This window comes from Pholcus phalangioides, unplaced genomic scaffold (assembly GCF_987345545.1).
Source record: "Pholcus phalangioides strain wild (caught in Gottingen) unplaced genomic scaffold, Ppha-v1.0 ptg000011l_1, whole genome shotgun sequence".
NCBI lineage: Eukaryota > Metazoa > Arthropoda > Arachnida > Araneae > Pholcidae > Pholcus > Pholcus phalangioides.
The window spans coordinates 57,542,637-57,557,066 of record NW_028301604.1 but is presented as its reverse complement, the minus strand read 5'-3'; the positions used below and the strand labels follow the sequence as shown (position 1 = coordinate 57,557,066).

Below are 14,430 nucleotides of genomic sequence, written 5' to 3'. Positions count from 1 at the left end.
GAATAAATCACCTAACGAATAAAATACAGTAGAATGAATGACAATATCTATATATATATAGATATATAAAATCAAAAAAATCTTAACACAAATTTGCAAAACTACTGATCAACCAAAACCAATGTAATGGATGGATTTTTATACTTTATATGGTGTATATGTTACTGTATATATATATAGGGCCCGGAAAAAAACAGGTGAAAGCTCGAAATTTGGACATTGACCGGGTTATCTGGGCCAGTCAGTTCGTGAACTGACCGATTACGGGTTTGGCAGTAACATATATATTTCCCCCCCTCTTTATGAATGTGTTGAGGACCGAATATTATTAATGAGGTCTGTTGTCAGCCTCCAATATATATCAATTTCAATATGCCTGGGCTGATTGTAGTAATCCCTAGGACAATTATGTGTGGTTGATATTGAGTATTTGTATTTTGTGTCTGTATGTGTTGTAGGTGTATTTGTGTGTGAATAAATTTCAGTTTTCCGTACCTTGCTTGAGAAATTAAGTAAAATACATACAAAACCCCACAAATTTTAAAATAAAAGGAAGTATATCGGTTCATTCAAACCCCCCTGGATAGCTATAAATTCGTTTTACATAATATCTCATAAGAAAATCATCATTAAAAAAAATTATGAGACAGCAATTGAATATGCTTAAAATTAATCGGAAATTTAAGGAATTCCTTAAGCTTATGTTTGAATAAGTGGAAATTTAATCGAATTAAAAATTTTCTAAACTTACGGTTTCCTGACCTGTAACCGTCTAGGAGACTACTGAGGTCCTCGGTCGACGAACTTAAAACAGGAATTCCGCTGTCAGTGCAAGAAGCCATGGCTTCACCGGCGTATGAATCCGTAGGGCTCATTTCATCCTTTTCAGAATAATCAGAGTATATTGGCACTCGCACAGCAGCGAAATCCCTCTCAGTTAGAATTTTGCGCGTATCACGTGGCAAACCAATACTCGTCATTGCTGTTCCATAGCAAGGCTTACTCGCTTTAGTCCCAGCGTACTTTCTTTCACTGAAAGTCAATTTAAGGAAATTAGTAAACGTGGGTTTTATGATAGCTTTTCTATGTGTTATATATATATATATATTTGTGATATCTTACTTTTTGGAATAATAAGTAATGTATACGCAATAATATTGGCAATAAGATTATTATTATTACTTACGATTCCGAAAGTTTTGCAGGAACTGCAGACATAGTAAGATACTCGTATTCGTAAAAAATATGGATTTGCAGAAAATATATAAAAGAATTCTGTGGTGTTTTTATAAGTTTTCAGGGTGGAAAATTTTTTTATGTAGCTGAATGGTCAGTGTCCCAACAGTGTCAGTTGATAAAGATACTTGCACAAAACTACACCAACCCCCATTAACACTAAACACACATAGAATATATTGAGAGGCTCCAGTTCGGGGCCCTGGGTTAAATATCTTTTTTTTTCTCACTACAATATCGCTATAGAAACATCCTGGTCTGGTGGAGCATTAAAAAAAATCTGGTATAGGGACCTAGCTCGAGGATGTTGGGCCCCTGATTGCACTAGCAATATATTTCTGGTTTCTTGCATAAATAATAACAATTGTCATTAGCACCTCAATCCATCCACATGGTAAGTCGTTTATTACGTTGATGCATCGTAAAGCGTGACTCATAAGAAGAGAACATTTCTCGATGTTTGTCTTCCCCAGTTCACACTTAATGAGCAGAGGAAGTGAGAAGCGTGTGTCGAGATCTCTTCCAGTCCAGCACATTACCGGTACACTTAGAATAGAGTGAGTCTAAGGATGTGAGTCGCTCATCTGCAATGATTGCTACCATGTATGTTTTCGAATCAGACGTGAGTACCGAAATGGTAGAATGAATACATGTATTTCTGTAATATTGCGAGATCTCCTGTAGGGCTGAGAATTTTTTTTTCTTTCAAAGAAAGCCAGATTGCATTTGCACTTCAAAGCTGGGAGAGACAGAAAGTCACGTCAGCCATCTTGTTGCCAAAAAGGGCGATGGAGTTGGCCGAAGTGGGGAATGCGGATGCATCTATGAATACAGTATGGTGTCACATGAGTTTTCTTAGGAGGGAAGGCAATGAGTTAGGCAGACTCTGCCCTAACGAAACAATTTTCAGTTTGATGATAACGCGTGTGTAGTGGAAGGGATTCCCCCAATCGTAACGAATGGCCTGTATAGGTTTCACTGCATTCATTTGTGCGCATGCACAGTATACGTGTACACATACAGTATGTTAAAGAAATTTATAATTTGGATGAATATAAACAATTACCTTTCCCATCCAAAAGCTTCTTTTACTCTGGACCATTTAGGAAATATTCGTTTAGATCTGCTATCATAGACCTCTTCGTGTCCAACTGATTTGCTTCTTTCTCTTCTGTGCCCATCGTAAGGCACCGTGTTGTAAATTTTGCTTCTTCGATTCGATGGTGAAGTACGACCTCTCAGAGGCCTATAAATTTGATATCCAAGATCTTCACTTCCACGCGCTGATGGCGTTCCATAATCTTCACTTCCTCGGGGAGAATCAGTGACGTAATCAACACTCGTCAAACATTTCTTTAAGCCCAAGTGCTTTCGCTGATTGAGCACGTTCTCTGAGCCATACTTAACTTCATTACGGAGCTGAAGCATTGGGGGAAAAATATCATGAAAATTTTTTTAAGTACATAATTAAAAAAAATGGAATTTTTTAAATATTTTTAACGGAAAGTAATCTCTATGTGGCTTTTTTATAATTCTCTTTTTGCATCAAATTAGGAATTGTAGACTGTTTCAACTTCATTTTAATAAAACATTTAAAAATATATAGTTTTATAGTTCTTATCTTTTTTCAGCATTTCTTATTTAGGTGTAATGAGGAAAATCAAGTCAACTGCATAGATTTACTGTCAGTACCGCATAGAGATAAGAAACTAATTTTTCTGAGAAAATGTTGCATTTGCTAGGCAACACACATGTATATATTGTATAATAAATGTCAATACGTATAAAATTAAAATAAAGAGTGTTATAAAAATATGCAGCAATTTAAAATTGTAAATAATTTTAATTGTAATATGTATATATATTACAATATATTGGTTTATATATTTACAATATACACATATATGGTTTATATATATTATATATTGTTTGGTCTATATATATATTAAATATATAATTTAAATATTGCTGAATTTGATGAATATATACTTTACGATTTTGATTGCACAACTCGTACACTTGTTTTATTTCAAACAATAATGATTACTTCTTTATGCATTTCATGAAGTGTTTTCAGGTCTTCCAAGTACTGCACTCTTTTTTGAAGCTTGGAATTTGTTTCTCTGAGGTCACTGAGTTGTTCCATCAATTTACAGAGATTATCTAAATGGTCTAGACCAACTTTGGTTGTATTGGAACTTCCTGAAGGATTGCTACTGTGCTTGTGTTTCTGTTTCAACAAAAATGCTGTTTCGGGTCTGATGACATAAGGGGATCCTGTGATGACTGAGGTAGGTGGCAATGACATTACGTATTCAACGAAGGCCTTCTCTGACTTGAGAGCTTGGTCCATTGATGCCCTGAAAAAGATATTTCATATTTATAAATAAGCTTTTAAAAAACGAAGACATTTAGAGCACACGTTAGCAGAGTGCTAGAATAAACACGTGTGTGTACGTTTCTTTTGTTATGAATGTAGCCTGAAATGCCATTATGAAAATATGTATTTACCTAAAAGTAACATCTTGGAAAACATTGGACTGTACCGCATTTCTTGCTGAGTCAGTAATGTTTTTAATATTCTGTACGGGTTCTGAAGAGAGATTCTCTTCAGAACCCGTTGTTAGTGGAGCAGTGGACAATGATGCTAAGCTGTCAGAATTTTGTACGGACTGCAGTGGAAGCAAAGAGTTATCGCAATCATTATTCTTGGCTGCAACTATGACGTGACCAGCACTGTCTTTACGCAATAGATCGTTATTCCCTTCTGCTAATTTGGACTTCTGGCAATCCATTTTTTTCCAAGGTAACTGATTAAATTTCCAACCACAGCATCTGTGTTACACTAATATTTGGTTCTTTCTATAAAGTAAAACAAGTATTAACACTAAACGTTTAAAAAAAATAATAAATACAAATACAACGCCACAACAGGCAAAATGCCCAACGAGGTGGCTGAGAAAAAGATGCCCATAAAAATATGGATGTCATATATTTAAAAAAAAAACAGCAACCCAATTAAAAATGCAATTAATAAAAATTATAAACAATATATACACGTGATAAAATATTATACAATGCCCATAAAGAATACTTATGGTTGTCTTAATCTAAGTATGGATAGCTTCTCGATTTACCCCAACATGTTTATCGTATTTCTTTCTAAACGTGTCAATTGTGTTACAATTTACTACCTCCGGGGGTAAGCTTTCCATTTATTAACAACCCTATTAGAGAAAAATTCCCTGCGACACCATAGCCTTGCATTGTCCCTCACCAATCGATACTGGTGTCCCCTTGTAAAAGCAGCCGATTGGGGGTGTACTAAAAGTTCATGGTCCATCCTATCCATCCCATTGAAAATTTTGAACACTTCGATCATATCTCCTCGACACCTGCGTTCATCCAATGTAAACATATTCAAAAAATGAAGTCTCTCTTCATAACTCAAGCCCTGTGTGCCAATAAGGACACGCGTAGCTCTTCTCTGCACCCTTTAAACCAAGTCTATGTCTCTCTGTAGGTATGGTCTCCAAAACCTTACAGCATACTCCAGTCCAGGACGAACTAAGCCTCGAAAAAGCGGAAGAATGACTTTAGGAGAACGCGAAGAGACCTTTTTGAAAATGAGACCAAGCATTCTATTCGCTTTTTTGACAACCGCTGAACAATGTTCAGAAAACTTAAGTCGCTCGTCAGTGAGAATTCCCAAATCGGTGACTCTAGTTGCATCTGGGATAGTGACACCATTCAACTCGTAAGAGAACCGTGGGTTGTTCGAACCAAAATGAGCGACCATGCACTTATCTACGCTAAACGTCATGCTCCATTCATTTGCCCATGCTGCAATCTTGTTTAAGTTGGTCTGGAGCAACTCCCTATCGCTTTCATTCCCGATTACCCCCATTAGCTTCACATCATCTGCGAATTTGCTAGTAATCCCATCGATACCCTGATCGAGTTTATCGATAAAAAGTGAAAAAGTATGGGGCCAAGGACACTTCCTTGAGGAACTCCACTTGTGACGTCTGTCCAACACATAAACTTGACAATCATACATTTCAAACTATGAGTAAAGTTTAAATTCTTTATCTTTGAGAGTACTAAGTTAATGAATTATGACCCAAGTGTTTGAACGACACATATGCATGAAATAAACTTCAAATACTTAATATAGGTTTTTTTTAGCCACAAATAGAGGTTTATGTTGTATGTACTTTGAAACAAATGCTTAAAATGAAGAATGCGTTTAAATATATATACCAAAAATGAACCTATGATTACTAACTGATGAAATGAAGAACGCAGCTATAACGCAGTTAGGCACATTGAAAGTGATGTTATGCAAACTACGTTGTCAAGCGTTTTAAAAAAAGTTCAAGTATTTATAGAGTAATAAGAAATGGGAAAAATAAATTATTTTTCTGAGATTAATTTCTCTATACTCGGTACGCTTCATTTAAAATAAAGTAATTAAAATTTTATGGTAAAACGTTGATTCCATCGAAATGGTATATAGTACATCAGTGACTTAAAAATAGTAAGCCTACATTGTGGTAGCGATTAATTAATTATTCAGTTGAAAAATAAAATGGCTAGTTGATTAGGTGATTTGTTAAAATCGAATAAAAATATCAAATTTTGTGGTTAATAAACCAATGCAATGTATTTTTGATTTTTTTTGTTACCAAAGTTACTTTTTAATGACAAGATAACATTCATTTCTTATTCACCATATTGCATGTAGAAGAATTACTTCGAAATAAACTTGTGTAGCATCTGCAGAAGATATTCCGTTGTTCGATTGAAAGAAATTACATTAAAAACAAATTGCAAGTTGACACGTGTCTCTTTTAATCCTGGAATGTGCTTACTGGGTTCAGCAGATTCGATATTCAAAAATTTAGGCGTCTTATTAGAGTCTTTGGCATCTAGGGCATCAAAATACTGGAAACGAGGTTAGTAGCGTAGTTCTTGTCGAGACGCGCAGGTAGAATGTCCACGTAATAACTTGGCATATTACCAGAAAATCATAGGACTGGAGCATCCAAAACACACACACACACAAAATAAATAAAATAAAAATAGTAATGAAAAAAAATTAGAAGGACATGGTGCAGTTGTTTCTTCAAAACTCTTTAGAACCCAAACAAGCCTTCGCATCTGCTCCAGCAAGCACCAGGCGCCTCACAAGTACTCCAGTGATGAAACGTTGTCTGGCGGAATTTTCAGCACCATTTTGTGAAACGTTTCTGCGGCCAAATTTTTAACGTTCCTTTCTCTGGGTTATTTACTAGCAAATTTATATGTTCCAGCCGTAAAAGCTTTGCGAAGTAGCTGTTGAAATACTCAATGCTCGTTAGTTTTTCTTTTTTTTGCGAGAAAACTTTTCTTGGTCAAACACATCACATCACCGAAGACTATTTTTCAACCCTTTTTTTTTTTTTCACTCAGGCGTAAGGACTTTATATTTAGATCTTATGATACATTAGATTTTATTAATTTATGAGACCCATTGAGTTTCGACTGAAATAAAATTCGGTTGATTTATGGGACTTCATTTGATGAAAATTCTCAAGAGAAAAAGTTAGGAACATGATATGGAGGAAACCAGAGTAAAGTATCTAATGAATTAAAATATTTTCTTCTGTGTATGCACCACGAAAAAAAAGAGCTAATATTATCTATATTTCCCAATTTGATGATTAGAGAAGCAAATAAAAAATATATAAATAAATATACTGAAATAAAATGAATAAAAAAAAAAAAAAGAAGAAAATCGTGGTGTTTTGGGGTGTGATCGAAGTGTGAAATTTTTAATGAGATAGATAGGATGGACCATTAATACACTGTCAATTAACTGTTCGACAAGGGACACCAGTATCGTTTAGTAAGGCACAATTCCAAGTTGTGGTGTCGCAGGGAATTTTTCCTCTAAAGGGTTGTTTATAAATTGAATAGCTTACCTGCCGGGGTCGGGAATTCTAACACAATTGATACGTTTAAAAACAAGTACCATAGTGGGATAAATCGAGAAGCTATCCATACTTAGATTTAGACAACCGTCATCTTTTTCATGGGCAGTGTATTGTATAGTATTAATTATTAGTTTTTTCTTTCGTGATGTATACTGTGTGCTTTTATATTGGGTTCCTGTATTTTGGTTATATTTGACATCCATATCTTTTATGGGCATCTTTTTAAGTCCTTGGGCAATTCGACTGTTGTGGTCTTTGTGTTCGTATTTATATAAACATGATATAGCAATAGAAATATCATCTTATTTGAAGTGGAAAAATTTCACAAAAGTTTAAGAATCAATACTTTAGCAAATATATTCACTCAACAACATCCTAAATTCTTTTTTGATCAGCGATAGAACTCATGAAAATGAAAAAAAAAACATATACAAATAATTTTTTTTTTCAAGCGAAAGTCGTTTTTAGTTGAGTTTTACTTGAGTTTCGAGTGAATAATATTTTTTAAATCGCAACAGAAATTTTCACGAACAAGGAAAAATAAGGAACCAAATTTTGAAAATGGAATTCCACATGATGTAAGAACATCAGGCAATAATTACTTCCTCAATTCTGACTATGAGGAATCTGCATTTTTGGGATGTCGCTGATAATACAACGTCTTAAAGATAGGAACAGTTCGAAGAACGAGACTTTCCTATCCATGTTGTGCCACCGCAACAGCTAAAAGCTTACTTGCAGAAGGCAGGAGAGTGATTTCCTGCTGCTATACCCAAAAATAGATTTTGCAATAACAAAGCAATGTATAAACAAGAATTTTTTTCCCTTGACTTTTTGTCCGGAATTTCATAAACATAAACACTGTTCGTCTTATTCGGAGCTTTATTCTATACGACTCTGGTTTCTAATATTTCGAATTTAGAAAGTGTTGCGAGAAGGAAAAGAAGTTTTTATAGAAGATATGGATCGTGTTATATGTGTCATCTTAGAGGAGGGTAAACGCTAAATTTAATAAAGTTTTTACTAGATGCAACTTTTGATTAAAGAAACCTCGTTCATAATATTTAGTAAAGTTTATATTTCTATAATTTTTTCAGAACACTTATAAATGTCGGCAGCAAATACTGTAAATGGAAACGTGAACATGATAGCAGCGGCACATAACCTTCGTACTTCGTGAAATAATGAAATGAAAATTAATAAACCATTCTTATCCGAAAACAACGTCGCTTTATAGAAATGAATTTTCCTTTCCGATAATTTTTGAAATTTTAACTTCCGGCATGTTTTTGTCTATTCAAAAACATGAGTGAAAATTGGCAGTATTGAATTTTCGAATACTGAATCCGTCTAAAAATGACTAAAAATTTCAACATTATTGTCTAGAGCTAGGATATCACGTGGATAACAATGGGGTAAATTCATGAAATTTGAAAGCGACTTTGTAATGTCCTCAAACTACATATCTTTCTTTCTATCGAACCGAACACAACTCCGACCTATCGCCATGAGCAATTTACTACTGAATGTACCAGTTGCATCGGAAGTGTGTATGTGTTCCTAACAGTTTGAGTACGTTTCTAGTGTTTTGCGTGAATTTTTAGTGCTGCTATCTAGTTTTTCGAGTGAAGTGTAATGATTGAATATTGTACCGTTGTAGGTCTGTCTCTCTCTCTAGCGAGACTCTTTGACGGGGATATAGCTCGCATTCGTGCAGAAGTTGGGAACACAGAAAACCAACTTCAGTCGACCACCAACTGTGCCGCCGGTGGGGGTTCGACCTCTAGTCCTCGCGATGCAAGTCCGCCAACTATGACCATACCACCTCACAGAGGCTAAAAATACACACACAACACAGAAGATCTCAAACTCCACGCATCAAACTGCTGTAGAGCTAGCTTTGTGCTCCTGATTGTTGAACTGCTTGTCGAATCATATTTTTAACAGTAACGAGATAATATTCTAAAGTAGAATATAAACATAATCATTAAAAAATTAGGAATGGTTCTTTTCACGTATAAATGCCTTTTTTATCAAATGAATTTCATATCAATAAATTAAAAACAGACATATTGCGATTTTATTGGTTGCAAAATTTTAATATCGGTTATTACTTGACGTAGCTTCCTTTGAATATCGATAGTTGAATTAAAAGACACGAATTATCATGAATCTTGAAACAATATTTGAGGGAATAAACAATCGTCACTGAATCGAAGCAAGTTTTATCGTAGAAATAGTAAGAATTTTTTCTTTCATGTGTGAAACATCGTGAGTCTTACGCATACGGAATTGTTCTTTGTTGAGAAAAAGCTGGTGCATGACGACGAAAACGCGTCGTACTCGACGACACCTTGCCCTTGTCCCGGATACTTTGCCAAGGCGTGAAAAGTTCTCATTTTAGCACTTCAACGCGAAACCTCCACATAATTTTGCCACTAGCAGGGAAATATCCACACAAGAATCTTTTTGAGCGCGCTAAAATAAATCTCTAGAGACGACATTCCTGGCTCGGTACTGGGAGTGAAGCAGCACGTGGAAATCAGCAACATGTCGCCTTCCTCTGAGCTCGGGAAGTCAATTTCAAGGACAAAAAGAGCGTAGGAGAGCCATAGACCGTTTTCTTCACGTTGTCACTATCGGATTGGGAAATGGAGGGAGAAGAGATAGATGAGAAGACACAAATGTATACCATTAAGATTGTTGCCAGAAGTGTAAGACTCATCATTTGGAGATAACTAAACGATACATTTTGATAAATACTCGGTATTTTCACGCGGTGCTATATGTCCTATCTTTCAGTTAAAGTAAACAAACAATTCATACATTCACATCGCTTATAGATGTTCAAGTTTTTTTTTCATTTTATCCGTGTAAAATTAGTTGTGCTAGTGAGTTTGTTCATAGTTTTAATGATAATATTTTTCTGACCAAGTAAGATTTGATGCTTTTACTGTCATTTGCATTTTAGTCGTTTATTATCTCAGTTTTAAAAATAATACATAATTATATATGAAACACCATGTTATTGTAATAGAGAAAAGATATGAGAGAGGAACTTCTTTATAACAGTGTAAATCCGAATATTACGATTTAACGATTTATGCATACAAAAATGTGTCAAGCAGACATTAATGTGAGAGAGTAATGTGTACTTTCTTGTACAATCAACATAAAATAAATATTTTGTATTTGCACGAAAGTCCCGTTACACTAAAAACTTTTCAGCACCCTGAAATCAAAATTAGGATTTTCCGTTGTCCAAATAACTTCTTGAGAACTATTTTTGAAACATTTCTCTAAGTTCAAAATATCTGCCGCTTCCTTAAAGCGATGACTGATTAAAAGAAAATGAGATAACCATCAAGGTGGCACGTTTTGAAACTAGACTCGAACTCTTGCTTCCGTGCTGGCAAGCGAGTTTAATGACTTAGTAGTGCGTGAGCGCGTATGTTCACTTGGCCACAGTAATCCTTGGGCTGTGTTCCAGAAGACAGAATTTCTGTTAGGACAACTTAACGTTTGTCGGCTGCTTGACTGGAACAAGACCGTTTAATTCAGAGCTTTCATTCAGAATGTTTTGTTTTGAATCTGTGTTTTTTGTTTGTTTGTTCATAAGACAGAAAAAAAAGTTTGTTCTTTAAGTAAAGCACGTACGAAGATGCATAGAGTAGTCATTATCCTGAGAAAGAGAAGTGTTGACAAATAATTTAGAAATCGATGTTTTTAGTATTTCGGAATATTGCGCATTACAGCTTAAAAATACAACTACTAGTCAACAATTTTATAAAATTTTTAATTACATTTTACTGTGAAATAAACTTTTTAAACTAATTTTGGGGTGCTGAATTCTTATTATAATTGTAAAAAAATCGCCGTCATGTTGTATAATTTGTTGTGTATGAAACATTTTTATATTTAAAAAATTTGTTAATGGATACATTTTGAAAGTGCAAATGGATGGAGCAGATTGACGTAGGTTTCGCATCGGAATATATATATAAGCGTCGCAAATCTTAAATTTTTTTATTCTTTTGAGACACGTAAATGTCACGGTATTACAAGAAAATACGGTATTTTATTCTGGAAGGTTTTCACCTGCTTTGACTGATCCTTCATAGTTCAAATAGGGATTGGGCCAGCATGAACGCCAGAACTCTGCCACCGGATTTATCTCGTTGCCGATATCTTTACCATCGGGTTTATGACAGAGACATCTGTCCCAGGCTCTACCACAAAGCCGGGCTGGATTAGATAATAGGCTATCAATTTCAGATCGCCGCAATAGTGATAATTTAAATTGGCTACATTTTATTACATTGAGAATTTTTACTGTCAATTACTTTACCGCACACCAACTCCGGTCACACGTCGCCATACGGCAACTTCCAACCAGTGGAGTTGGGTAGGAAATGAAGGTGCCATCCATCGGTGATTGCCCCAGGCTCGGTAGGTAAAGAACTCCTTTATAATGTTCTGTGCCCGGGTTCGAACCTTGACGGTAACCTTCATAGTGGAAGACGATCATCTTCCCATTGCGCCACTCCATTGCTGTCAGTTAGTGGGCTCAACTCTTGAATTCTTAATCTTGATACAAATCTTCTTAATCTTGTACACATTGTTTGGAAATATTTGAATATCGAATCAGATTCGATTCATATCATTTTGCGATGGAAAAATCGCGTCCATATCATCTTCTGATTGATTTGATACTATCTAATCACAGTTAATTAGATTCTATGGTATAAGAAGCTCTTTCTCATGAGTAACAGGCCTTGAGGCTGGAGGAAAATTTGGTAATTGTTATTTGTTTTTATTCTTTATAAGAATCTTTTGTTGAACAAAAATTACAAATTTTTTAATGCAGTCCTTTAGATATAAAAATCAGTGTTGCGATTGCAGAGAGTAATGTTAAATGACGAAATCTAAAAATTAAATTATTTATAATATTTTATGTATATAAAAGTGCTTATTTCGGAAGATAGTAAATGTTTAATACATTATGTGACAAAAAAAAAACAAAAAAAACAAAAACTAGAAGTGTGGTGTTTTTTTAAGGTCAGATTTGAAATCAGCACCCCCACAGATTAGTTGAATAGCTTATTTTTTCTTATTATGAACTAGTGAAATTCATAAAACTAATTTTTGGAATTTTTTGTTTTGAAACAATCGACGTTAAACCCATCTGATATGTCAAATAGTCACCAATTTATAAAAAAAATATTTAATCAAAGATGTCTATTTCTGCTGCAATTAAAAAAAATCCCCTTTCTTCCAGATTGCGCTAAGAATTTTTTTAGGATGGACAGTGCCGATACCATGGTCACCACTAAAAACGATTGTAATTCGTAATGTTTAGGTGATGGCAAAACATGCCAAGTAAGTTAGAGGAAAGCAAATCGAATCGATCTTGAAGTCAAAAAGTAGCATCCTTGCAACAGTGGATGAGTATAATTGAATATCCAGTGTACTCTACACATGTAAGTGTGATCTTACATACAATATTACAACCCCATTTTAACTTTGAATAGTTGTTCCTACTAACATCTTGATAGAAGACACTGGAACACTAGTCTCGTTCAGAATCAGCTATAACTTGTAGGTCCTCAAATTAGCTTTTAGTTCACAGCCAAAATAAAATAAAATAAAATCTTATTTTATATTTATTTACAAATTAAACATTTACATTTTGATTTGATATTGGATATTTAAAATTTAAATTCTCTTTTAACTTCTTGGATTTTTTTTAACTTTAACTTTTTGAATATTTTTAATTTTATTTTAACTTTTTGGATATTTTTAATTTTATTTTAACTTTTTGGATATTTTATTATAGATATTATAAAGCATTAAATTATTTTTTTAACATATGATTATTTTTTTGAAGTGTTACTAAAAACTTGTTTTTATTCTTACCATCAAGTAACATCTTTTTCTAGACGTCAAAGATACGTTATGCAACTGAAGTACAAATGCAAATACAAATGCACAACAGGCAAAATGCCCGACGAGGTGGCTGAGAAAAAGATGCCCATAGTAAATATGGACGTCACATTTTCCAAAATACAGTAACCTAATTAAAAATGCAATTATGAAAAAACTAAAGACTACGTATACATGATAAAATATGATACAATGCCCACTCATAAAAATATTTATGGTTGTCTCATCTAAGTATGGATAGCTTCTCGAATTACCCCAACATGTTTATCGTATTTTTTTTAAATGTGTTAATTGTGTTAGAATTTACTACCCCCTAAGCTATTCCACCCATAAGGGGGGTAAGCTATTCCACCCATAAGGGGGGTAAGCTATTCCATTCATTCATATCCCTATTAGAGAAAAATTCTCTGTGGCACCGCAACTTAGAATTGTCCCATACCAATCGAGACTGGTGTCCCCTTGTCAGTCGATTGATGGTGTATTAATAATTCATGGTCCATCCTATCCATCCCGTTGAAAATTTTGAACACTACGTCTTTCTTCATAACTCAAGCCCTGTGTGACAACAAAGACACGTGTAGCTCTTCTCTGTACCCTTTCAAACAAGTCTATGTCCCTCTGCAGGTATGGTCTTCTCTCTCTCACTAAGCCTCGGAAAAGGGGAAGAATGACTTTAGGAAAACGCGAAGAGACTTTTTTTGAAAATGCAACTAAGCATTCTATTCGAAGTGTTCTGTATAATCTTTTTACAGTAATGTTCGATTCACCAACTTTCATTTTACACGTTTTGATGACTTAATCAAATCCGCAACTAAGGTTTAGAGCTAATTATGAATGTCTAGACAAACAGCCCATCTCGAATTAGAACCCATATCTGTGCAGCCGGAGTTTGTCAAAGTTAGAATTTCAACAAATTGAACTGAGACGTGTGACTCTAACGTATTCAACACTTATGTCTGTGAACATAGTGCTTATTTATACTTAAGTTCATAATCGTATCGGTTATTCACATGACTAATTCAGTGAATTCAAGAATTTCTTCACTATATAAACTCGGAACCTAATTTGCTATTTAGATAGATTAGTAATTTAAATTTTTGTGTTAATGTTTTTTGAGAAGCAACGTCGAATTTAAATATGAACAACTTATTACATGTGTGTTAATTGAAGAAAAGACAGTATTAATGAAATTGAAAGAAGAAGTTTCGCTTTCATACCTACTGTATATACGTGCTATATATACAGGGCGGTTTTATAACTCTCCTTGCAGTAT

At 34.4% G+C, this 14,430-nt stretch overlaps 1 protein-coding gene and 1 long non-coding RNA gene across 2 annotated transcripts in view; one reads left to right on the top strand and one right to left on the bottom strand.

Annotated features, from left to right (window-relative positions):
- Positions 1–14,430, bottom strand: part of LOC149080620 (uncharacterized) — a 58,302-nt gene that overhangs the window by 42,081 nt on the left and 1,791 nt on the right. Inside the window, exons 3-6 of the mRNA XM_089239771.1 lie at positions 3,748–4,098; positions 3,284–3,596; positions 2,303–2,655; positions 752–1,032 (exon numbers count right to left, since the gene is read on the bottom strand). Coding sequence (XP_089095897.1) covers positions 752–1,032; positions 2,303–2,655; positions 3,284–3,596; positions 3,748–4,031 — 1,231 coding nt within the window. The 5' untranslated portion in view covers positions 4,032–4,098. The remainder of the gene's footprint in view (positions 1–751; positions 1,033–2,302; positions 2,656–3,283; positions 3,597–3,747; positions 4,099–14,430) is intronic.
- Positions 3,422–14,430, top strand: part of LOC149080619 (uncharacterized) — a 33,069-nt gene continuing 22,060 nt past the window's right edge. The window contains exon 1 of the long non-coding RNA XR_016193609.1: positions 3,422–3,527. This is a non-coding gene — a long non-coding RNA (uncharacterized LOC149080619). The remainder of the gene's footprint in view (positions 3,528–14,430) is intronic.